The sequence below is a fragment of the Pteropus medius genome, unplaced genomic scaffold (assembly GCF_902729225.1).
Source record: "Pteropus medius unplaced genomic scaffold, Ma_sr-lr_union100, whole genome shotgun sequence".
Classification (NCBI taxonomy): Eukaryota; Metazoa; Chordata; class Mammalia; order Chiroptera; family Pteropodidae; genus Pteropus; species Pteropus medius.
Genome location: NW_024350927.1, coordinates 6,389,019 through 6,414,747, shown reverse-complemented (window position 1 = coordinate 6,414,747; position 25,729 = coordinate 6,389,019). Strand labels below are relative to the sequence as shown.

The window sequence follows — 25,729 nt, the reverse complement described above, 5'->3', positions numbered from 1 at the left end:
AGGCACAGCCCTCTGCACATCCCTCCCTCTTGCCGGCTCTGGGCCCCCACGGGAGGACAGCTTTCCCTGTGGCTGTCCCTGCCCTCATCCCCCAGCAGGCACTCTGCCCTCGCTTCCTCAGTGGGAAATGGATATGCCAATTCCGGGGGGCGGGGAGGCGGGGAGGACCCGCTGTACCTCTTCATCTTGAGCACCTCAGTGCTCCTTAGAGCAGGTGACCTGCGAGATACTCCCAGCAGCCAGGCACTGACGGCCTCTGGCCCAGGCCCCTCTGCAGACTCTTACTTAGACCTCTTTAGCCAGGGGCCGGCCTTCCGCCTTGTCTGGACGGTCCGAGGACCCCATTCCCACTCCGGGGAGCCAGGAGTCCCTTCTGCAGGCCAGCGAGCAAGGCTGGGGACATTAAGGCGGCCTGTCGTTTCCCCTTGTCCAAGGTGGGCACCGAGGACAGAAATGGCAGGGGTGGTCTGAGCCCTGTCAGCCCCCTCTCCGGCCCCCTCCTCCCTAGATGCAGCCCTCCAGTACTGCCTTGGGGAGGACAGCATGGGTACAGGGAGCCCTCTTTACCCCGTGGCCCCATCCCCACTTCCAGGAGCCGAGAGACAGTGAAGCCAGCGCAGGGGGCGGGGTGTCTCGGAGTCAGACTTCCTCCCCAGGTGGGCTGCTGGTTCGCGAGGAGCTGAACGTTGGCTTCCGGTTGAAGGAAAAAGAGGTGGCCGTCCAAGTGCTGGTCCAGACTTACCTGGGGATGGAGGTGATTGTCTCTGTGCCCACCCGAGTCGAGGCCAGCCCAGCGGTCTTGAGGAGAGTGTCGCCGGCCGCACCCGTACAGGCAGATGTGGGGCGTGGGACCTGCTGGGGAGGGTGCTGCCCTCTCAGAGGTGACTGAGCCAGGGCCCCCTGTGGCCTTCCGGCCGAGCACGCTCCCAGACCTCGAGTGAAGCTCGTGGCTGGAGTGGCCAGTTGGAGGCGGCTGTGCTGGGAGGCGGGGGAGGAGCTGGGAGTGGGCAGCTCGAACAGCTCTGCTGCCTGTCGGGGCTTCACCTTCCCTCCAAGCAGGGGCCGTGGGAAGTCAGCTCCCCCTTGCTTTGACCAGGGAAGATGCCCCCTGCATGGGCCAATTTCAGGATCCGTGCCAACTTGGCTCCCGCACCCGACCCAGTGGAGCTTCACGCCCGGCGCCGAAGTCCACCTCTCCCTGCGGACTGCCGGGCGGGCGGCCTCTCCCTTATGACAGTGTGGCCTTGGAGACAGAGCAGGGCTTCCTTCTGTGCCAAGGCTCTGGCCTCCCCCGTGGCAGGTGTGATGGGAGCGCAGAGGCCAGGCTGCTGGGATGCGTCTGTGGTCAGCCTGTTCCAGCAAACCTCGTGTTCCTCATGAGCGCCCTCCCCGTCTCCCCGCACCCCTGCTCACCCGGCCTCCTGTTTTTCTTTCCATCCATCAGGCAGCTCTGACCGCTTCGCCACGCGCAGAGGCCACCTAGCAACCTTCCTTCCAGTCCTGCCTGGGCCCGATCGGAAGACGGGAGAAGAGGCCCCGCGATTGATGCCTTTGCCTTGGGAGTCGGTGACACGGTGAAACGGAAGGTGAACATGGGTCAGAAGGTCACCGGAGGGATCAAGACGGTGGACATGCGGGACCCCACGTACCGGCCCTTGAAGCAGGAGCTCCAGGGCCTGGACTACTGCAAGCCCACCCGCCTGGACCTGCTGCTGGACATGCCCCCCGTGTCCTACGACGTCCAGCTGCTCCACTCCTGGAACAACAATGACCGCTCGCTCAACGTCTTCGTGAAGGAGGACGACAAGCTGATCTTTCACCGGCATCCGGTGGCCCAGAGCACGGACGCCATCAGGGGCAAGGTCGGGTACACGCGGGGGCTGCACGTGTGGCAGATCACGTGGGCCATGCGGCAGCGGGGCACGCACGCCGTGGTGGGGGTGGCGACGGCCGACGCCCCGCTGCACTCCGTTGGGTACACGACCCTCGTGGGGAACAACCACGAGTCCTGGGGCTGGGACTTGGGGCGCAACCGGCTCTACCACGACGGCAAAAACCAGCCGAGCAAAACGTACCCGGCTTTTCTGGAGCCGGATGAGACGTTCATTGTCCCCGACTCCTTCCTGGTGGCCCTGGACATGGACGATGGGACCCTGAGCTTCATCGTGGACGGACAGTACATGGGAGTGGCTTTTCGGGGACTCAAGGGCAAAAAACTGTATCCTGTCGTGAGCGCCGTCTGGGGCCACTGCGAGATCCGCATGCGCTACCTGAACGGGCTCGACCGTAAGTGTCCTCTGCGCGGTCCAAGGTGGCACTGTCCCCAGGCTCCCTGTGTCCCTGGGGTCCTGGCTGGGCCTGGCCAGAAGTTCACGCAGTCGTTGGAATTAAAATGTCTCTGAGTAGACAGCCCAGCATATTCGGATCCTCGGTGGGGACGCTGGCCTGCCTCTGGCTAATTGAATTCCAGCTGGAGTCTGGGAGCACCGCACAGTGAATGATCGAGGGATAGGTGGATGGATGGAGAGATGGGTGTCAGGAGGGTAGGTGGTGAATGAATGAATGAACAAATGAATGAACCGAGGCCTGGGCTTTGAGTAGATGTGCTTTGTTTCTGGTTGACCTGCCTTTAGCTTTGCTCTGCAGTTGACCAAATCCTAGCACAGTAGCCGGCGTGTCGTTGAGCTGGGGTTGGCGGCTTTGGGGGTGCTGGGTCTTCCCGCGTAACCGAAAGCCAGCGCCCTCCTTCAGTCATTAGACTGGCATACGGTTTCTCTCTTGGTGCCGGAGGCTTCTGAATGGGCTCCTCTGGGACACGGTTCCCTGAAAGGGGCTTGTCAGTCATGGTGTCAGGAGGCCTTGAGAGAGAAGCAGACTAGGTCAGCAGCAGTTGCCACCTGTCCCAGGGTGAAAGGAGTGGCCTCTCTCAGCCCGTGTGTGGACATAAGGTTCCTGGGACGGCACCATCTGTGTGTGGGCACGGGAGGGCTTTACGGCTGGCTGGCTGGGAGCCCATGTTGGCGGGACGTCCTGGCACTCTGCGACTGTCCACCCCATGTCTGGCCCTCACTCTTTCATGGGTTCTTTCCACCATCTGCAAATTCCACCTTGAAAAGGTGCTGGGCCAGAAGGGTTCACCCACCGATATGCTGACCACCTTTGTGGGGCAGCTTTGGCCTGGCACCCCGAGATCTAACCCTCCCCGCCAAAGGCCAGACTGTGGGTGAGGCCCCTGCCGGGGTTCAGTAGCACAGATGCTCAGCCCAGATCTTGCAGTCTCCAGGCCTTCAGAGTCAAGGGGAGCAGGGAATGTGCATGGCAGTGGGTTGTCGAGAACCGACCCATGAGCCGGACCCTGGACGGAGCCTGGGAATGCCCATGACCTGAGCCCACCTCAGACACTCAGTGAATGATGAGGGTCCCCTCCCTCCCCATCAGACATCGCTTCTCGCCTTCCCCAGGCCTGGTCAGACACGGGTGGGCCCCGCTCTGCATGGCACTGGCTTTAGGGGAACCCGATGGGAGGAAAGTGAGGGCGGTCAGCACCCTCAGCGTTCCGCACATGCAGAGGGCGGAGGAGGCGCCACGTGTTAGAGCCGCCAGCCTCAGCCTGCTTACTGACACCTGGGTTCTACGTGAAGAGAGCATCTCATGTCCCGGACAGATCACTCTGGCTGCTGTATGGAAATGGACAGTTGGGGAAGAGTGGCCACCGGGAGGCCAGGGAGGAGCTGTGACAGCTGTCCAGCGGAGAGATGATGGGGGCTCGGGCCAGGGTGGGGAAGTCAAATGTGAGATGCTCACTCAGCACTTCCTGGTGACTCTGCAAGTCTAGAGAGAGACAGGGTCTGGGACAGTGGTCAGTGGGGACGTCACCCAGGGCTGGACGGTGTTTAGAGTCGTGTCCTCTGGATGAGATCACCTGGGGACTGAGGCCGAGCCCCGGGGTGCGTCAGTGCCTAGAGGCCAGGTGGATGAGAAGGAGAGGAGGCAGAGTGGCCGTGAGGCTGGAGGGGACAGTGACGTCCTGCACACTAGGCCAAGAAAGGACTTCGAGAAGGACAGAGGGATACCGGGTCGAGTATGCTGATGGCCGAGAATAGTCCATCAGCTCTGGCAACCAGGCGATCACTGGTGACCTTGGCGAGTTGTCTGGGTGGGGCGCTGGTTTAGAGAGGGTGTTCGCTTCCCGGGGTGGCTGGAACAAATGACCACTAGCTGAGCGGCTTAAAATGGCAGAAATGTGTTCTCTCTCGGTTCTGGAGGCCAGAAGCCTGGCATCGAGGTTCTGGCAGGGGCGGTTCCGTCTGAGGGCTCCGGGGAGGATCCGCCCCGCGCTGCCTCCTGGCTCCTGCTGGTCGCCTGCGGTCCTTGGCTTGTAGACATTCTCGGCCTCCACCGTCACGTGGGCTTCTCTGTGTCTCTCCTCTTCTCACAAGGACACCAGCCGTTGGCTTCAGGGCCACCCTACTCTGGGATGATCTCATCTTAACTAATTACATCTGTAGCCCTATTGGAAATAGGGTCCCATTCTGAGGTTCCAGAGGGTCCTCAGTTGGGGGTGGGGAGGGGCACCATTCTACCCTCCATAGATGTAGAGACAGTGACTATAGACTATTCCCACAAGACCTGCCGCTCCTCATGACAATGCTTAGGGGAGAGATAAATCTGCCCCGTGGCTCAGAAGGTGGGGTGCCTGCCAGGTGAGGTCAAAGGGGGCCTAAGTCCTCTGCTCAGGAGGGTTTGCTTTACCTTCCAAGGCAGCTTGGAAAGAGGAATGTCACAGCGAGACCAGGTGTGGGGTCCACCCAGGGAGCAGGCAGGACAGGCGGGAACTCTGTCCAGGCCGAGCTAGATACGCCTTGTCCGTGTCAGGCCTGGACCGGGCTCTGCTTTCACAATCTTGGAGGTGGTTCTGATCCGTGACTGCTCCCGGGGACATCTGGGAAGCCGACTGCACCCTGCTTCCCCACCCCACCCAACCCTGGCCACCAGGTCCTGATCTCAATAGGGAACCACTGTCAGCCAAGGTCACCCAGCCTGGGCACCCTCTCTGGGTGCCGAGCGGGCACTGTTCTCCCAGCCCACCTTCCCCTACACACCAGGCCGACCCTCCCCATCAGAGTCCCTTCCCTGTATGGGGCCAAAGGCCAGGAGTTGTCAGTGTGTCCCTGTGTGACCTCCCCATATCCGGCCAGCTATGACCACAGGCTCCTCCTCCGGCCTTGAGACCTGGGGCTAAGGCTGCAACCCAAGGGGCTGCTGTGTCACCCGGATGTTTCCTGGGTTACAGGGATGGAACGGCCACCGCAGTGGGGAGAAGGTGCCCAGCTTGTGCCCCGGGCCTGCCTGCCGCTCTCCCCAGAGATGCAGAAGAAAGAGGCCTATTTTCAGGCAGCAGACGGGCCATCACCCAAGGGAGAGTCTGTGACCCTGGGCCCTCTCAGCCCTCGCCGGGAGCAGGCATCTCCACTAAGAAAGCATTTTCCCTGCCATCTGGAATTTTCAAATTCTCCCTTTTATGGCTCCCAGATAAGTTTGGTGCGGTTGTCATGATTGTGAGTTCAAGAAAGGCTCCGTCAGTTCTTTTCCTCAGGAGCCTTTCAACTTGGTGACCTCCTCCTGTGTCCGTCCAGGGTGCCTCACCCGATGAGGGCCCCTCCCTGCACCTCCATTTCAGCTGGGCTCTGGGGCAGAGAGACCACTTGAGGGGAAGGGGTTGTTCCAGACCCCATGCCCCCCAAAAGGCTAGTCATACAGGGACAAAAAACTCTCAAGAGTTGGGGGGACAGGGGACCAAGGGTGCCTACGTTACCCAGCCAGGTGTTAGGTGTCCCTCCCTGGATGGCAAAGGGAGGGACAAGGGGTTGGAGTTTTGCCGCTTTTTCGTAAGAACCGCTTAGCGTAACGGGAACTGCACACGAATCCCAGGGTGGCCGTCACCACACAACCCTCCAGAGTCCGTTCACGGAGCACGGGCACCGCCAGCTGCTTGCAGAGTCAGCACGAGGCCCATCACAGGAGTGGCGCCGGCGAGGGGGGGGACGTCGCCGAATCCGCAGCACTTCCTGCCGTGAGACACTGTCCTCGACTCACGGACCCGACGTTTCTTCTTCGTTCAGCTCACGGACCGGACACGGCGCCGGGCTCTGGGGCCTGAGTCATGCTGTAGTCTCGCAGAGAGCTCCACGAGCCACGGGCCGGGGTGCTGGCGCGTGCCTGTTCGAATAGGCCAGGCGATCGTTCCTTCTAGAAAAGCTGGAGTTGGCGCACGGACTCGACCAGTTCCTCAACTTTCCGCTCCCATAAATAGCACCTGATTCACTTCCTGATTCCTGCTGTGCACGCTGGCTCCACCCCCCTCTCATTCATATAAACTCCGCAAACGAGCGAGGGGGCCCCTCGGCTTCCTGGAGATAGCAGAGCGGCGGGAGTCATCGATAAGCCCTGCTTTCTCTGTCTGGGAACCTCCTCCGTGGAATTTCAGGGGGCACCTCGCTTGGCGGATGGAATGGGATACAGAGCCTGCAGCCCTCGATCAGAAGTACTGAGGTGGGGAGAGGCCTCCTTGGGTCCTGTGAGTGACCAACGGAAACCCGTGGGCCAGACGTTTTCCATGGCACGGCGCCCGCGTCCGTCCGTGCCAGGCGCATGCGGCCTGCCGAGCCTTTGACGCGCAGTCAGACCACGGCCCGTGCATCATCATTTGGCTCCTACGAGATCGGCGGGAGGAAACCTGTTTGTGTACTCGAAGCCCCCCGGGAATAGGCCCCTACATGGGATGTCTGGGGGACTGGTCGTATTTTCGGCTCGTCACGCGTCACCGCAGCTGTCAGCTGCCACTCCTGCAGCCCTTCTTGGAAGGTCTCACGTGTCCTAAAGACATGTCCCTTCTGGCTGCATGAGCTGTCCCTAACTGGGTTATTCAGTGTGGTCCAAAGACAGTCAGGCAGAGGCGGCTCCGCCACGCCACACGGCTGCTCTCAGCGGGGGTGGCAGGGGTGGCCCCTTTGGGTCAACCGCAGAGGGCTACCGGAGCTTCCTCTTGTGTTGGCGTAGAAAGAGCCGGACCTTGGGATTGAACGGACCCGGGCGTATATCCACGGCCTAGCCCCTCGGCTCTCGGACCTTGGACCCCAGCTCCCACCTCCCCGAGCCCGTTTCCCCATCTGCAGGTTGGGGGCCACAGTCCCCACCAGGCACAGGACAGGTGCTCCACCAGCCGCAGCTGCTAGTGGGGCTGTGACTTAAGCACCGAAACGGGGGAGCCGGACCTTGGCTGTTTAGAAACGTTTCTTCAGGAGGGCACCCGTGAGCTGACCCGAAACCCGTCAGGCCTAGAGGGCCTGACGGCAGCTCCCTCTCAGCCCACCCTCTGCAGTCCGGCCGGGTGCTCTGGATGCTTCCTCAGAGCCTTCAGCCTCCAGGGGAAGCCCCCTCCGCCTCCCAGGGAGGGCTGAGCCACATCCTTGAGGGAGGAGGGGCTGTGGGAATGGAAGAGAGTCCCTGAGTGGAGGAGAGGAAGCAGGGTGACCCCTTCCCCTCACCCCAGTCCCACAGAAGGGCCATCGCCTTCAGGATCTCAGCTGGACGGGACTTTGGGGTGTATCTGGTCTGACTTCTCACCTTACAGGTGGGGAAACTGAGGCCCAGGCAGATCTGTGCAGGGCAGAAGTGAGGAGCCAGACCTGGCATCACCCCAGGTGGACGCTTCCTGGCGGGGGAGACCCCGGCCCTGCGGGCAGGCAGGGGGAGACACGCGCCCGGTACCAGAACTTTCCGCGGAAGGCGCTGTCCTCTTCCGTCCCTGCCGTGCCGGGAGCAGTCGGTCGTTTGCGTTCTTTTAAAGTCTGAAATTTCGCTACTCAGCGCGCTGTCAAGCCTGAGATCTGTCCTTTAAAAAAAAATAACAGGTTTGTCAAGATAGACTCCACATGCCACACGACTCGAGATTTAGTGTCCAATTCAGTGGCCTCTGCTGTAGCCACAGTCGTGCGGCCATCACGACGAGCGAGTCAGAAGGAAAGCCACACTTCCGCACGTCCCCCGGCACCCCCCGCGGTAGGATTTGGTCTTCGACGATTGAGTTTTTTAATGTTATTTTTAGTATTCTGAGACACAGTCAGTAGTATTGGTGGAATGGGGTCTCAAGGGAAATGCTGGGATTCTTCTTAGTTTTGGGGTCTGACCTTTGTTTCGCTCACAAAAGGCTTTCGGAGTCAAAGGGAGACCGTGGGCGAAGCCACAGATCCGCTCATGTCAGCTCCTTCCGTGTCCGGAACAGCGCGGGGTGACCCTGAGCGGCCGTAGGTGTGCTCATCTGTACCTGGTTTTAGGGAAGGGAGCAGGGAGACGTCTGCCCCGGGAGGCAGGGTGAGCCGGGCGAGCCGGGCCTCCGGGCCGCGGAGGGAAAGACATCGAGACTCTTAGAACTGAGAGTTTATCTGAGATGCAGCTGCACTGAGCAGGGAGACGGGCCCAGGACGTCCGCGGACACAAAGACACAGGCGCCCCGCAGGCTGCAGCTGGAAGCCCCTCTCAAACCAGGTGCTGAGTCACCTCCGCCGTGAGCTGGGCCCAGACTGCTTAGACCCGGATCCCAGCCCGCAACCCTGCACGTCAGGCGCCCCCTCTGCACCCCCCACTATAAAATAAAGATGAGAAGAGAACCCGCACGCAGTTGAGTTAGCACAGAATGATCTTTCTGGAACCTTGCGTGGGGTCTGGCTCAGGGTGCCTGCTGGGGCGAGCTGGCTCTGTGGTGCCCCAGGCAACACTCGCTGAAGGCTGCAGCTCGTCCAGCGGGTAAGAGCAAGGACAGCCTGGGTTGAAATCCTAGCTTCATCTCTCCCCAGCAGTGCCACCCTGGGTCCCTGGGAGTTATTTGGACTCTCCATCCCTCAGTAGAACGGGGATGATGACGGTGGTCTCTGCCTGTGACTATGAAATCTCGGTCCACCTCGAGGATTAAGTGCACTAGCGTTGGTAGAGAGCTCATGAAGGTGCCTGGCCCAGAGTGGGTTCTCTGTGTCAGCTCTTCATAATTCATTTAAAATGCATAAAGATTGAATTCTTGACGACCTGTGTTTGAAAACCAGTATTAATGACGCCTTCGCTGCTGTTAGTACTGTTTGCTGTGGAACCATCCGGAGCCGTGCTAACCTGGTTCTCTCTCTCTCTCGTCCCCAGCTGAGCCCCTGCCGCTCATGGACCTCTGCCGCCGCTCCGTGCGCCTGGCCCTGGGAAAGGAGCGGCTGGGTGAGATCCACACGCTGCCGCTGCCCGCCTCCCTCAAGGCCTACCTCCTCTACCAGTGACGCGCCGCCCAGGACGGCCAGCGCCACAGCCCGCTCACCGCGTCGCCGCCACACCCTGGGCCGTGGCCCGGCGTCCGAGGCCGCGGGACGCAGGCCCTGCTCCCCTCCGCGGTTCCCGGCTGCCTTGCGGGACACAGACAGGACAGCCCTGGGCACGGGCTCCTCCGTCCCCCTTCCCGACGTCGGCGGGAGTGTCCTGCATGCCACGTCACCTCCCCTCCTTGGGGAAAAAGACACGGAATAAACTTTTAGGACACGCGGCGCTGAGCTCTGACCTGCTCTCTGCCCTCAGGGTGACATGGCTGCCCCGCAGCTGCCGGGAGGGGCCGCGGCACCGAGGACAGATACCAGGGGTGCTACGAGGTGCTGGGACGAGGAGCCGGGCCTCGGAGACGAAGCTCAGGACGTCAGAAACGCAGCCCGGTCCCCGCGGCCGGCAGCCCCATCCCCTGTATTTATTCTTTTAACAATAACAAAAGCCATTTATTTATTCCATTTAGAGAGGGACCTTGTTCCGGTCACCTCTCCGGAGTGTTCTGTTGCTTCCGCTTCCCCAGCACATGTGTGCCTCACCCGCCCTCCCTGGGCCGTGTCCGGCGTGTCCCCACGTGGGCACAGCTGTCTTTGTGTGGGTCCTTTGACCCACAGTGTTTCCTGGGGGATCTGCTCTGAGCTCCCGAGCAGGCCCCTCGGGGAGCTCCAGCCTCGCGGGGAGAGTCTGGGGACTCGCGGCTACACGGCTGTGGCAGCTCCCACGACTCCACATCCTTATTTACACTTGGGCTCGTCCATCTTTGCACATGGTTCTATGTCTTCAGTCTTCCATGGGTTTTTAGGTTATGGGTTCGGTCTTGCTTTTGGCTTCTTAACCAAAATTTCCCACGTGCCTCTTCAGAAGCTCTGGCTCTCCAGGGGACCACCAAACCAAGGCGGGAAGGATGAGAGGGTCTCCGCCCCCTGCCAAGCCAAGGGCAGAGCGGGCCGGGGGAGCCCAGAGCGAAGTCCACGCGGGTCTCCGCTTAGCGCCCAGTTCATCGCAACCCCCCAGAGCCAGAGGGGCAGGGCAGGGTGGGGCGGGGCAGGGCGACGAGCAGGAGAGGGGGGACGCCCCCTCTCTGCCACAGCTCCCCCACGTAGCAGACCCCTGCTCCCTGCCACCACATCTGCCGTTTATCTTAAAGTCAACTTTCTCAGAGTCTGACTTCAGTTCATTTCTGTACAGGTACAATAGATGACTTTATTTGTTTAAAATGTTTAATATATATGCATATATATTTGTCCGTAAGAATTATGTTTTAAACAGCTGCTGTAGGGTACCTTTAAGGAAAAAAAAAAAAGTCTTCCAGTGGAGTATATTTTTGAAAGCACAAAAGTGGTGCCAAGGCTCGGTGAGGAACGTAAACTACCCCGACTACCGCGAGGTGTGTGTGTGTGCGCGTTTCAGGCGGGGGACCCTACCTGTGAGATCTGGGTGGATTTTCCTCACTCCTGTGTCAGGGCGGGTCATGTTCCGATGAATTCTGCACCTGAGATGAGAGAGTTTCCCTCATAGCTCCAGCCTCTTTGCCTTGACCCAGCGCCTTCCGAAGACGCTGGATGAGTCACCGGGCTCTTTCGTCATTCTGCGCACCTCCTGCGCCCCCAGCTCCCCGGACCCGTCACCCCACTCTCTTTCCCTCTCAGCCCAGAGCCCTGTGGCCTGTACAGTTTTGAAACTCCCATTCTATTTTATGATGGTTGATAATAGTCAGTAACCTAATAAAGGAAAGTTTATTAAAATACAAAGCCACTCTGAGTCCCTCTCTGTGCCTCGGGGGAAGGGAAAGAGGCATGGCCGACCCCTCCTGGGCCCAGCCAGCTCTACTGCCCATGGGTTTCAACAGACAATGAGAACCTTTGGCCAAGGGTGCCGGCCGAGCCCCCGCTGAGGAGGTGGCTCCTGGAGGGCTGACCCTAGAATGTCCTCATCCCTTTTCATAAGTCCATGAGCCTGCAGCCCAGACTGAGGGACTGGCTGACCTCGTAGAAAGGATTCCGCACATCACTGAGAGCCTCAGGCTGGTTGGTGTGTCATAAACCTCGAGCTGACAGTGGGCTTTCGGGAGCAGGCCGTGAGCCCATGTGGGTGTCCCTGGAGCCCAGGCTCTGGGCACTCGGCGGAAGGAGCTGGTCCTTCATTCATCTTCGTAAGCACAGGGATGCTGATGAGTCCTTGCCAGCTGCCATGGGCAGGGTCCCCACACCTCCCCCCACCCCCAGCAGAGAAGACAGGAAATTCTGGCTTATTTAGAGGATTGGTGAGTGATAAAGAGAATAGTCAAGAAATTTACTAGACATAATCACATGTCATGACTCGTTTCCAAAGAATTAACGAGAGTTCATTCAGCTCCCTGTGGGCATTTTTAATTCTAAAGGCGCAGAAGGGTCTGGTGGTGCTGGGAAAAGGGCCCTGGACCGAGGTCCCAAGACTCCTGGAACCCAAGTCCCATGTCACTATCTCCGAGAGGTTCTTGGCCAGCTTTCCTCAGACCACCTGCATCAACATCACCTGGGAGGCGTTTGCTAAAATGCATGTTTGGGGGCCCTGCCTGAGATGGACTGAATCAACATTTCTGGGGCCAGACTCAGGAATTTGCTGTTTTCTCAAACTCCCCAAGTGACTTTGCCTAAGAGAGTCTGAAGACCACGGTGACTGTGTCAGCTCTTTCTCTCGAAAAGTTGCTGGGTAAAGGGAAATTCTTTCGGTGTGTTGGTGGGTTGGCTCGGCGACAAGCGCGTGGCCTCCTGAGTCAGACCTGGGTTCAAACGCTAGCTCTGGCCCTCGCTAGCCATGTGATCTCGGAGGAGCCTCCGAAAACGGCAGCCATCACCGTGCCCACCTCCCGGGAGGGTAGCAAGAGTGAAATGAAAAGTAAATGGCTTCAGGACAGGCTGGCATACTAGCAAGTATGCAAACAGATGCTTTAAAAGCTCAGGCACTTCTTTCTGTTCTGGAAAATGGCAGTTCCTGGACTGAAACTGGTCTTTGAGAATGTACCACACATTCCTAAACCAACTTCCTGATAAATGTCCCTTCTTCCGAGGCACAGTCTCCAAAGATGACGGTGGGAGTTGGGAAAGAGACCCCTAGACGCCCCCCCCCCAGACGCGATCGGAGGAGAGGGGTGGTCTGAGGTTATTTTTAGGATGGAGTTCACGGTTGGGTTTGCTTTGAAGGGGGCGGCAGGGGGAGGAATGGGGTCAGGCGGTGAGGGTGGAGGGGTGTCGGAAGCACAGGGAAAATAACGGCTTTTGTGCGGCCGGGAGACTTCTGGGGGAGCAGGGTTTCGTGTTGAAGGGAGCGGTCTTCATAAAACCATCTCACAGACCAGCCATGTGGTTGCAATTAATACCCTGCCTTCAAGCAGGTAGCAGGCTCTCGGGCTTGGCTGTAGATGCAGGAAGGGCCCACCACCCCCTCCCTGCACACGGCTTCCCTCTGCGCCCCCACCCCCCCAGCGCCCCCACCGCCTTCCTCCCGCTCCTCCTCGGTGAGATCAGGAATGTGGGCTTTACTGAACCATAAAGTATGCTGGGGGAGCCGGGGAGGGGGCCGAAGACAGAGCAATTAGTTCATGCTCCAGTCCAGACACCCAAGCATGGTTGGAGTCCAGCTGCAAGGAATATTTGAAATAAATGAGCTGCCCGGGGGCCAGGCGTTTGCTGTGTTTTCTGTACGGGGCCATGGCAACCAGGGAGGAAGTCATGAGCTAGGGGCTGGGCTCTAGAATCAACAGATGATGTTCTGGCCGAGCGAGCCCAGAGGAAGCCGCTCACAGCTCTCCTGGGGCTTCTCAAGGCTCAGCTGCTGGCGGGCGGGACCGGCCTGACTGTCCTCCCAGAGTCCTCAGCGAGATCCTGTCCCAGCTTCGGACCTCTGTGTCCTCCACAGGGCTCTGGGGTTTTTTTTGTTTTGTTTTTTTTGTTTTTTTCCTTTTCTTCTTTTCTTTTTTTCCCTCTGAAACCTTTCTTCCCAGGCTGGAGAACAGCTGCTGTTGCTGCCACGGGTCTGATAATGATTTTCCTGGGCAGAGGGAATGTTCCCGGTGGAAAAGCCCGGGCGGAGGGCAGCTGGCTAGATGGAAGGTGACGCTGACCTTGCCCTGGGTCTGTCTTCCCACCCAGCCCAGCTGCAGCCTCTTCCAGGTCTCCTTTGTAGGCAGAAAAAGCAAAGGTCTCATCTGCCCCTTCCTGCCTCTTCCAAGGCTGGACCTTTCGGCCATCCCTAAGAACACGTGTTATAGAAGCACAAGTAACAAGACCTAGTTTGGGGGCCTCAACTTGAACTTCACAAGTACCTCCTGCATCTGAGTCACCAGAGGACCTTGGGGGCAAAGCAAAGTCCCAAAAGCTCTGATGCAGTGGTGGGCCCAGGAATGTGTATCTGATACCAGTAGTGATGCATCTGACGCATCGCCCCGGGGGTCCCTGGAGCCCTGGAACTACATGCAGAGTTGTATCTATGCAGACCCCTGCCCATTCCCCATTTCCTTGAGAGATCTGCAGGGCCTGTGGCCCAGAGGAGCTTGGAGACCACTAGCGTGGGAATCAGATCCACCCACGCTGGGTTTCAGAGCACGTGCTAAGGCCTGGAGAGCTAGGGCTACAAAACCAGCCTCTTCCCAGGCACTGGAGCGCTTGTCTTAGAGGAATGAGCAAGGCCTTCCCCGAGGGGGCATACAGGAGTGGAATTGGGGGAACTTCAGCCTCGGGCTCTTCCCCAAGCCTCAGTCTCCCCAAGAATGTGAGCCCTGGAAAGCTCAACCGGGAGCTCGCAGATACCACACGGGGTTCGGAACCGCTTCCAAGCACTGTCCAGCGGGCTGTCCACTCGGAGCGGCTCACAGGACCCAACCAGGACCGTGTGTCTCCCCAGGCGCGTCTGCCCTGTCCCCTCACAGATGTCCCATTATGCCTCCCACCTGCACCCCGAGTCTCACCTCTGGGAAGGTTTTTCACCCGGAATGCATTCGTGAGGTGCCTTTCCGATGACCTCTGTTAAGCGAAGTCGCCGTGGGGGTTGCTAGGCCCCAGGGAGAACAAACTTCAGTCAGAAAGCAAAGAGCTTGCACTTTCCTGCTGACCCCTGTGTTGAGGCTGCCTGCCTGGGGGAAGGGCCTGGACACTGGCCTTCCTTACTGCCCAGGACGGTGACTCCGAACGGGAGTCTCAGGAGCCTTGCCGTCCCCACCCTGTGAAATGAGAGCTATCCTTCCCTCCCCGGGGCCCCCCGAGACGCCATACGCTTAAGGCTGGGCACATCAGGGTGCTTGGTTCGAGGCGTTCCTGCCTTACCCTTTTCCAACTGACTCTTTTTTAACATTTGAGGTGAAACACATAATATTTTAAAGCATACACTTCAGCGGCGTTTCGTGCATTCACGATGTTGGGTAATCACTACCTCTATCTCGTTCCAGAACATTCCTATCACCTCCAAAGTAGACCCCACGTCCCTTAGCAGTCACTCCCCCTTAACCCTTCCCCATCCCTGGGCAGCCGCTCGTCTGCCTTCAGACCCTGCGGATTTGCCCGGACGGTTCACTAAGTGGATCATACACTACGCGACCCTTTGGGTCCGGCTCATTTTACTTCCAATTAGCTCTTTGTTCCCTGACATCCTCTCCCAGTGCTATTTCCTCTTCGTGGGGTAGCTGTGAGTAGCCAGGAGCGCTGCCTGGCCTGCTGCACGTGGTCAGTAAAAGCCAGCGTGATTCCTTGCATACCGCCCGGGGCGCCCAGAGATGCTCTGAAGTTTACCTAAGCCACCTGGTGGGTGAACCAGCCTTTCCTTAGCGGGCACCTTGCAGGCAGATCACCTGGGCCCTGGAGCCTCCGACCCTCTGGACAGAAGCAAGGTCATTTTTCTGAAAATCAGCTTCGTCCTCAGGGCGGCAGAGCGTGGAGCGGTGAGGAGCTGTGTGAAGCGCTGCCCAGTCTCTCTCCGACCCCCCATTTCCACATTGCATTAGCTTCCTGTGGCTGCCACCATCATTGTTATATACCGGGTGGCTTCAGACGACACATATTTATGTTCTTACAGTTCTGAAGTCCAAACTCAAGCTGTGGACAAAGCCATGCTCCATCCGGAGGCTCTCATGAGGGACCCTTCCCGCCTCTCCCAGCTTCCGGTGGCTCCAGGTGCTCCTCGGCTTGTGGCCACATCGCTCCAACCTCCGCTTCCGTTATCACGTGGCCTGCTCCCCTCCGTGTCTCCCTGTCTGTCTTATAAGGACAACCGTCATTGCGTTAGGGCCCACCTGGCTTATCCGGGATGAGATCATCTCGAGATCCTCAACTCGGTGGCATCTGCCGAGGCCCTTTTTCCAAATAAGTTCACGTTCATGGGTTCCAGAGTTCGGACACAGACGTATCCTTCTGAGCCCCACCATTCAACCCTCTCTACACACCTTTAGAACAGGTGTCACCTCAGTGCCCACTCCTAGGACGACCCAGAAATAATGAGGGTGGGAAACAGCCCAGTGCCAGGCCTGTCGTGAATGACAAAGGTTCCCAGCATCACCACCTCCCTCCCGCCCCAGCCCCGATGGCCAGACCCACGAGGGCAGAGCTGCTGTGCAGCTGATGGCTGTTCTTCCACAGAGTGGGCGGCCAGGCCATGCACGGGAGCCATGGGGCCGGGCTCAGGCCAGCTTGCAGAGAGAACCTGAAACATGTCAGTGGGCAGAGGACTCGGACTCTGGGTGTCCCTCTGGCCAGCGACGGCGAGTGGGCCCGGGGCTCCGGGAAGGCAGCAGGCACTGCTCAGCGGTCATCAGAATCAGGCTGAGCCAGGAGCATGCTGTCGCAAGCGCCAAGGTCCAGTGCCCAGACGTCCCCTCCATCGTTTTCTGGGACTCGGGGAGGTAGCTCTCGCATGCCGGTGCCTTCTCCAGCTGAGCCCACTCCGGACTGGTCGGACCGATCGTACAAGGAAATGGAATGTGAACCCCGGGCTATTTAAAGAGCAAGAGGGGCTGGAGGCGCGGCTGGGACCGGGCCAGGCAGGGTGCCTCAGGTCGGCGCTGGCTCCTCTCTGCACATGGTTTGATTTACTGGAGGGCCGCGAGCAACTCCAGCTTCAGACAGAGAACTATTTGAAGCCGCTGCCAGATGTTGTGTCTGAGTTGGGCTTTTACAACTTGCTTACTGGTTAGCAGCCTGCCTCCCGCTGGAGTTCAGCTCGCCCCAGCGGGATCGGGGCCCTGGCACTGGCCCATGGGCCTTTGCTCAGCATCCTCGCCGCTCGCTCCCCCGCCGCCCGAGCCTGTCCCAGGGTGGGAGCCCGATTTCCAAAGCATCTGACCCTCCTGGGGTGGCAGCGTGGCCTTGACTTCAGGGCGTCCTGAAGACACCCTCAGTCTGTGCAATGTTCTGATTGCTGGGCCTTCTGGGACAGGCAGGGTCTGAGACTCACGAACAGCCTCACGGGGAGGCACCCATTGGAGCAGGCCCTGCATGCCCGAGTTGTCCCCCACGAGGCGAGGACACGAACCTCTCTCTTTTTCCTCTGCAATTCCATCCTGTTCCTACCCACTTATTTCATTTTGGCCACCTGATGCCAGCCAGCCTCTTTAAATGGAGCATGAAAGGCCACAGGGGACCAGGGCCGAGACCAGTTTATCCAGGGCATTCTGGAAGGTTCCCAAAGCTCTGGAAATCCTAGCGAACCAGGGAATTTCCAGGGAGGTACCAGCAGGACCAACCTTTGGACCGAGGCCACAGTGTCCAGCCAGAGGCCAATCCCGTCGAGCGAGTGGCAACCTCCCCAATGTGAGACGGTTGGGGTTCATAAAACTCGGGGTCCGGGGTGTTTCTCGGCCCACTCCCCCGCCGAGCAGGCCTATGACTATGAGAAGCATGTGACTGGAGCATTCGCTTCCTGAGGCCACTCGAAATGACTTAGACGTTTGCTCTGGAGCTAGTGGGTGACAGGGAAACGCCAGGGTGAGGGGCGGGGCGGGAGGGGAGCCCGGAGGGAGGGGGCCGTGTACTTCATCTGGTCGCGTGTGAAAGCGCACTGGTGTCCGTCCAGGATCCCGGACGCGCCAACGTGGACAGAGTGTTCAGTCCCCTCCCGAAAACACCAGAAACGCTTTGTCCACCAGGCAGGAAAACACCCTCCGCTCGCTGGCTCGCGATCTGGCTCTGAGGCGCCTGGAGGGCCAGGCTGGGAGGAGCAGGGCCTGGAGGCCGGGGGCTGGGGGAATGGTACTCCGGGCCCTGGGGACCAGCCTGCCCGGGCTGCAAGGGGAGACCCCCGCCCCCCACCTGCCCTTCTGGTAGCTGTATAAGGAACCTGACTTCTCTGCACACCATCCCCTGGCCCCCGCTCCCCTTACTTCTGAATCTTCCAGAGAACCAGAAAGAGAGAGAGCACAGCAGAGCGCCCTCGTCCAGGAGCCGCTGGGGTATGGTGGTGGGATTTAGGAAGCTCCCAGGGCACTTCACTGCAACCTGCAGGGACCCGGGCAAGGGGAGGGGGAGGGGGATTTGAACTCAGAGCATCCGCCACTGACTCTGTGACTGAGGACACTGCCCCTGGGAACCTCAACGTATTCTTCTGTAAAATGGGAGTAATGATACCTTCTGGACAAGCTCGTGGTGTCGCAAAGATCAAACGAGGTCTGCTTGTGGGGCAATGCCTTGAAAAGTTGCCAAGCCCACACACGTGCCCAAGGTCTCATTATTATAATATCTATTTGTGGGAAAATGGGGACGAGAAGCATCTTAGAGAGGCCTGCCCCTCCCTCGAGGCCTATGGCTTCTCTTCGCACATCCCGCAGCCATCCCTGGAAGCTGGGGATCCCTCCGGGTACCTCCCACTGCTAGCTCCCCAGAAGGATGAGCTGAGGAGGAGCTGAGGAGGAGCCCAGCCCCGACACCCTGTGGAGGACAGGCCCTGGAGGTCATCCTGGCCACCTGTGAGGGAGACAAGCAACCTTTTCCTGCAGGAGGCCCCGTGGGAGTGAGGGGAATAGGTTTCACATCCTCCACTGTCCCATTTGGCAAACACATCTTGACCCCTTGTCTGTGCCAGACACATGGGAACACCATGGATTCGGACTCAGAAAACCAAGTTTCTGAGCAAGGGGCTCAGAGGGTGGGCACAGAACAACAGACATGGGAGGTGGGATGCAGCAGGTGGTGACAGACTGTCTCTCGGAAAACACCAGGTGATCGGGGCAGGGAAGCCCTAGCCGGGTTTTAAAGGGTGGATAGGAGTTTTTCCAGGGGGAGGGAACTGAGCCCATTTGTGTCGATTCCTCTGTGAAACAGGGATGATTGAAAGACCTGCCTCACTGAGTGGCTTTCTGCAGGATGCCGGGAACGGTATCTGGCACAGAGAGAGAGTGCCATTTAATGGCTGGTGCATGCAGAGATGCCGTGCAAGCGCACAGCCCCCCCGCCTCCCACGGGCCGCCAGAACTGGAGTCATTTATCCTGCTACGTACAGACGTTCTTCCTTCTCCGGCAGCTCCTGGTCCAGGCCCTGACTCTGAATTCCCTCAGGTGCTCCAGCGTCCAAACCCACCCGCAGTCCTCACTCCCGAAGAGAGTCTGGGCCTACCTGTGCGGCTCCCTGAGCCCCACCCTTGGGGGTCTGCTTTGTCTGGGAGCAGTCACAGTGGCTGCTTGGCGCCCACTCAGCACAGTGCAGTGTCCTGGGGAGGGTTTCTTCTGACCTACCCTTCAGGTACTCCGAGGGTGTTGGGGGGTCAGCTCAGTGGTGCTGCTGCTGTGCCGTATGGCGTGGTTGGGGGTACAGGGTCTTAGCACCCTCAGGTAAATCAAGGCTGCAGACAGGCAGACTTGGGGCTGGGACTGGCGAGAGACGAGGCTGGCAGCAAGGAAGCTCGGCTGGGGTGCCCGCCTCTCCCCGCGAGGCACTGGTACCCCTTAACTAAGAGGATGATAAGATCACATCATTTGGGAGTCTCCAAAATTTCACTCCAGGATGTGAGTCTGCATTTTCATGTCTGCCTCTCCCCATGTCCCTCTGGAAGCGTCTCGAAGACAAGACCTGAATCTCTGCCTGGTTGTTTACATGCTCAATCTATATCTGTGGGTCGATAGAGCAAACGAATGGATAAATGAATGAATGAATGAATGAATGAATGAATGAATAAGGTGGTAAATGTGTGCCAGAACACGTGTCTCCTTGACCAGTCTGCAGAGTCCGGCTGTCCCATGAAACCCAGGTAACTGGGGTGACCGGCAATGGCTGTCCCATGAAACCCAGGTAACTGGGGTGACCGGCAGTGGCTTCCATGCAGAGGGCAGGAGCCCGTGGGGAGGCTGGCCGGGTGCTTGGTGGCCCTGGGGAGGTCGAGGTTTCCACAGACGGGATCTCAGCTGCTCCCGAAGGCCTGTCCCAGGCAAGGTGGCAGCTCCTGCGTCCCCTCCTGCCGCCCCAGTGCTGAGGGAGAGACCGCGTCTCCACGGAGGGCGCCAGCCGGATGTGCCGACATCCGCGGGGCCACAGCGCTCCTTGTTTTCTCTGAAAACATCCCATGTCCAAAACAAACAAGGACAACTGACCTAGCCGGGTTACCTTGGTCTTCCCGGCGCAGTGCTGTTCCCAGCTTATTTTTATGAGCTGTTTAATCTGCACGCTGTCTTCTGTTCTCAATAAATGGGACTGTGCATTCCAGGATGGCCTCGAATGATAACACCAGCTGTCTAGACAGAGGCCAGCCCACTGACAGTATCATAAATAAAAATAGCTTTGTGTTCCAGTCTCTCGCCAGGGCCCGGGGAGGGGTGAGCAGACTCCCCGCGGGCGGGCTGGGACACAGCTCCCCTGTCTCCCCACCGGCCACCGCCCCTGACCCCAGACCCAGCCCCACACTTGGGGGCCCACGAGCCTGCACTTGGGAGGGAGGAAGGAAACTGGGCGTTCCTGGAGGGGCTCATGGGGCCCCAGTAAAGCACCCTCCCCCTCCTTGGCACGTCCCCCTCGACGTGGCCCATAGCGGCTGCTGCAGCAATGGACACCCAGGTGGCCTGTGGGGGCTTCGACTTTGAACTCCAAGGTCCATGCTCTAGCCCCTGGTTCCTGGGCTCAGGACTGGGCTAGGAAGCTGCAGACCCAAGCCCAGAACCACTTGGGGTTAAACCGAGAAGAAAGGGCGCTCTCTCCACCCAGCACAGACCCCAAAGCTGGCCGGAGCACAGAGCTCTGCTCAGCCCAGGAAGTCAGGATGTTCAGCGGCTCACGCACGCGTTTCGTCACCCACCTGCGCCGCGGCACGTGCCTCTCCCGCGTTCATTCACTCATTTGGCTTCTGCTGGTCCTGTAAGCCTCCCGACTGCCCTCGAGGAGCCCGGTGAGTGTCAGGGTCGGTCCGAGAGCAGCAGGCCAACAGAGGGACCTGGCACAGCTGCACACGTGTGTGTGCACGCGCGCACACGCCAGGAGCTTGCAGCGGTCTCCCTCAATGTGTCTGGGCCAGGCCATGTAAAGGGGCCCACCCCGGCTCCCCACGAGCTCAGGCCCACGCTCTCACTGGTGAGGCACCCTTGTGCAGTCCACAACCTGAACACCTGTACAAGGCAGCCCTCTGCCACCTCCCCTACCTTCCACCAGGCCGAGTGCAAGATGAAATCTTTGGAACAGAAAAGACTCCTGGTCAAATGAAGACTCCTTGGCCAGTGGGGTCTTCATTTTGGCCTCCGGTTTTGTCTGGGGGAGTCCCGGGGGTCAGTGGTTAAGTGGAAGACGGAGATTTATACAGGATCAAGAGGCAGAGGCTTCGCGAGGGACCCTGGCCGCGGGGGGCTGCGGGCTGGATTCGCTCAGGACGGTCTTGTAAGAGCCCAGCACACAGTGCTCACCCCGTGAATGGGGAGGAGCGTGCTTTCCTTACGGGGACCTGGGGCCTCGACTTGCCCTTCAGACTCCTCATCCCAGGCTCCAGCCCATCCTGGAGGGAAGCCCTCCTCCCCCCGCCCCCCTGTGGGACTCACCGACTTCCCTAAATCCCTCCCCCGGAGCCGAGACAGAGGGAAAGGGGGCCACAGGTAGGACGGGCAGGGTCAGTGCCATGGGACGCGTGCACCTGGGCCCTCCCCCAGCTTCCCAGAGCAACAGCCAGGGGCATGGGGGGCTCTTCTGTGGGGTCTCTGCCGACCGATGGGATCCAAATGCCAAGCAGCTCCGCTGTGGGGACAGGCCACCCCCCACCCTCGTCCCTCTGGCTGCGGACGGCCCTGTACCCTGAGGGGGACCGGCTCAGACAGACAGCCCTGACAGTCTCGGTCTTCAGGAAAGCGACTCACGCTCCTGAGATGTTTGTCCCTCCTCCCGCCCCTCACACCCGCAGCCTGCATACAACAAGAGGATCTCTGTACCAACCACGTGACAGCAATGACGACGTTATAAGGGGTGAGGAAGTGAGGTGCTTCCTGTTGCCCCAAGTCACGTTCACCTCAGCGACAGACTCTCTCTCACCTGACTAGGAGCCGCCCACAGCCTTGTCCCGACCAGAGGAAGGGGGACAGGGGAAACTCTGGGGTGAGACGAGAAGTCGCCCCCCCCTCCCCCCCGCAGTGGACGATTCTCACACCTACTAAGAGGCGGTGGGTCGGGGATGTGGCCCTCTGGGGCAAACAAAAGCAAGGGAGGTGACAGGCCATCGTGCTTATTCTGCACCTAGGGAGGGGCCAGGGCGAGGGTGCACCTCCCCAGGGGACAGATGGAGAAGACGGTATCCCCCACAGCGGCTCCAGAGAGAGGACGCCAAGGACCACGGTGAGCGAAGCCACACAGCCCATGGCTCGTCCCCATCCCCCGCCAGTCCAGCTCAGGAGTTAAAGCTGGCGGAAGGGAAGAGTAGAAGGGAAGCCTCCGATTTTAAAATTGAAAGTGATTGAAAACCGGTGAGTCCGGGCCCAAGAAGGAACGGTTTGGCCAAGCACAGCTGAGGGTAAGTGATAAAGACCCCTCCTGGCTGTTCAATACTGAACCGGCCACGACGAAGCCCACACCTTAGTGACCAGGCCCCAGGCAGGGTGCTGGAAGGTTCTGCCTCAGTCAGCTCTCCAGCACTTGCGTGAGGTTGGCTGTTTGTCCTCATTTTACAGAGGAGGAAACTGAGGCACAGACGGAGACAGCTTTGCCTAAAGCATGACGCGCAGCCGGGAGGAGGCGGGGCCTGGGTTCGGATGGAGACTGCTCTGATTCGGAGCCGGCCTGTCCCCCGCCATCCCCGCCTCCCCGTGGCCCACGCCGCCTGGCACTGAGTTGGTACAAAACATGTTTACTCAATGCACGACCCAGAGAAAACAGAGCCCTCCCTGCCTGGCTCCCAAGTCACGTGTCACCCATCAGCCTCTCCACAAGCATTTACTGAGGATGCCGAGGGCAGCGAGGACAGCACAGGACCAGCAGCCCGTCCTTTGTGGTTGGGCACAGGGGACCAGAGAGGTCACAAAGGGGACAGGGAAACACAAGACCCACTGCAGAGCACAACCCCACCGCCAGGCCTGGAGACGAGGCTTGGAGGCTGGGATCCTGGATTCGGTGACAGGGTGCTTGTCCGATGTCTGTGGGCTTGGGCGACCTTCTCACATCCAAAGGTCCCGTATGGCCCTCTCCACAAAGGACCGGCCCCCTTTTTGCAGCGAAGAAAACCGAGGCCCAGAGGGTGACGGGGCTGGTCCAAGGTTGCATGGCTAAGACGTGGCAGACAGGGTCTGGCCTGCTCATTCCCTACGTCGGAGCCTTTGTGGGGAGCAGTGGGGACATCAGCAAGGGCAGACCGACGGGCGGCCCCGTCCCTCAGGAGATTTATGGTGTCGAAGTCCTGGGACCAGGTGAGGTGTCCATCTGCATGCAGCACTCAAGTGCTTGACCCTCTCTCCCGACGGGCCGCCCACTGCCACGTTCCCAGACCTCCGGCCAGGGGGGACCCCGCGCTGAGAGGAGGGAGGCCCCAGTCCCACATCTGCCCGCCCCGGCCTCTCCCCAGCAGCTGCAGGTGACTGACAAAACCTCCACGCCCTTCCCCAGCCGCATCGGAGCCACTGGCACATGCCCTTCCCAGAAGTCTCAGCGGGACCCTCCCTCTGGGGAGCCATCTGCCCGGCATGTGACCCAATGTCTTCCCTGGGACTTCTGCAGCCACCATGGAGAAAACGCTTCGTTTCTCCTGGAACCTGAAGCTGGGAGGACGAGAGCCGGCCGGGCACCAGCGTGGGGAGACGCAGGGCTGAGCGGGGAGGGCGCGTGCCGACTGCCCAGGAGCCCGCAGAAGCTCTCTTCTGCTGAAGCCACTTGGAGCGGGATTTCCATCACCTGCAGCAACGAGAGTCTAGAGAGATCCGTGAGATCAGGCCCCACTCTGCCTGTGTCCCCACACCCCAAAGGACCCCTCTCAGAAGCAGAGCAGTCTTGTCCTGGGATCCTGATGGGAGGAGGGCATCGCCCATGGCAGGGTAGCCCAGTGGTGAGAAGCAGGGTCTGAGGGCAAATTTCTGTGTGACATCTCAGCAGGGCTCTGGGCAAGTAACTGAGCCTTGTTGAGCCTGTTTCTTGGTTCACGTAGAAACAACACTAACTGCGGATGGAAGGCGGGGTGAAGTGCTCCGTGCTGGTGGCTGTACCCACCCGCATGCCAGCAGGAAACAGACGGCACTTCCAGGGTCATTCGAGGAGGGTTTATTTACAAGGCGGGGTGTAGGGGAACCTCGGGGGAGAAGAGGCGAGTGCAGGAGCCCAGAGCTGGCACTTTCAGAGCTGCTCCCACCCCCAAGTGTGACGGGGTGATGGTGGGAGGCAGTGACGCAAGCCCAGCACGAGAGCTAGTCCTGCAGAGCAGGACACACTGAGGGGGGCAGTGACCTCTGTTCAGGGGACACGACCAGTCCACGAGGGCTTCGTCGTGTGTTGAACAGCATCTGCCGAAATCCACGTCCACCTGGAAGCTCAGAATGCAACCGAATTTAATTGGTTAAGGACCTCGAGATGAGAGCACCTGGGATGTAGGGCGGGGCCTAATTGATAACCGACTGACCTGACTGACCTTATGAGAAGGAGAGGACGGAGAGATGGCGTGAAGAGGAGGAGTTGATGGGAGCGGGGAGCCAAAGCTGGAGGGGGGCTGAAGGTTCTCCGCGAGGGAGCCGACGCCTTGACTCAACGACCTCCTGACCCGTGAGAGAATAAACGCCTGTTGCTTTAAGCCACCCAGTCTGCACTGCTTTGCCATGGCAGCTCCAGGAAACTAATAAAGGCCTTGAAGGGAGAGAGCCGGGAGGAGGAATAGCCTGTCCTGCCTCTTCCCTCCCTTTGGCCTGCTGCGGGGCTCCCCAATCAGACTGGGGTCGGGGGGCAGAGGAGTTCCTGGTGGTCCACGGACACAGGGCAGCCTGCAAGGTGGGAAGCAGGAGAGGGCAGAGCCAGCGTCTGGAGGGGCAGATATGCGACAATAGTTATTATTACAGCGACATCCCACCCGGGTCCCCAAGGGAGAGCTGTGGCTCCCCGTCCCCAGGGATGTGGAAACCGAAGCGTCGGAGAAACTTGTCAGGCCCCAGCCCGCCGCGGGGCACAGGGATTCCTGCTCCCAGTTTCTGTTATGGTGATGATCACAATGACATCTGTGCACATTTACTCTCTGCCCCGTATTACACGGGCACTTCCAGAGAGCCACCACATGCTTTCTTCCCCACGCCCCCAGGCTCTCTGTTCTAGACCATCACGGAATAAAACATCAGGAAAGAGGGTCTCGGTCTGCAGGAGCGTCCAGGGGAATCGAGGTAGGGGCTCCCTGGGGAGGGTTGTTCTGTGTTTTCTTCCAGGCCATACAGTGATACATGCAAGGCGTTCAAGCAGGGAGCACCCTCGGGCTTTCATAGAAAGTCTCAAAAACAATTATTCAAGGATCGGTGCCATACTCTGCAGTTACCGCCAACAAGCACTAAAATGATAAGGCGGGCCAAGGGCGGCCGGCAGTTCCCACACGGCTGGCTCTAACTCCAGCCCTTTCTCTGCCTCCCAAGAAAATGGACCTCAGTATAAACGGCAGAGAGTGACATCATTACAGGACTCTGAGTTGCAAGTGACGGTAACCCGCCTCGCACAGGGGATCTAGCAGTTCACGTGGCAAAACTTCAAGGTGAGTTTGCTCGGGGCTTGACCGGGGTCAGGAGGCACCTGGGACCCCGCTCCCTCCTAGCAGGTCCTCGCCCTGCAGGGAACAGATGGCCGCCAGCCGCTCCAGGCTTACGTGCGTCCTCAGCCACCTCAGTGGAAAGAGTGATTGTGTCTTCCCCACAGTTTCAGCAGAAGTCCCAGAAAAGAGCCTTGTTGACTCCAGGCCACCTGCCTTGCAGCCCGGGAGATGCGCTGTTCTGTTTTTATTTTCCGGTCA

At 59.5% G+C, this 25,729-nt stretch overlaps 1 protein-coding gene and 1 long non-coding RNA gene across 3 annotated transcripts in view; one reads left to right on the top strand and one right to left on the bottom strand.

The window, feature by feature from the left end:
- SPSB1 (splA/ryanodine receptor domain and SOCS box containing 1) overlaps positions 1-11,098 on the top strand; it is a 65,385-nt gene extending 54,287 nt beyond the window's left edge. For both annotated transcript variants that reach the window (XM_039842016.1, XM_039842017.1), the window contains exons 2-3: positions 1,445-2,286; positions 9,190-11,098. In XM_039842016.1, coding sequence (XP_039697950.1) covers positions 1,593-2,286; positions 9,190-9,317 — 822 coding nt within the window. In that variant the 5' untranslated portion in view covers positions 1,445-1,592 and the 3' untranslated portion in view covers positions 9,318-11,098. The remainder of the gene's footprint in view (positions 1-1,444; positions 2,287-9,189) is intronic.
- A 12,901-nt stretch (positions 11,099-23,999) lies between these two features.
- Positions 24,000-24,468, bottom strand: LOC120585695 (uncharacterized). Its single transcript, XR_005648486.1, has 2 exons — positions 24,380-24,468; positions 24,000-24,274 (listed from the first exon to the last, which is right to left on the bottom strand). It is a non-coding gene; the product is annotated as an uncharacterized LOC120585695 (long non-coding RNA).
- Positions 24,469-25,729: the final 1,261 nt, after the last annotated feature.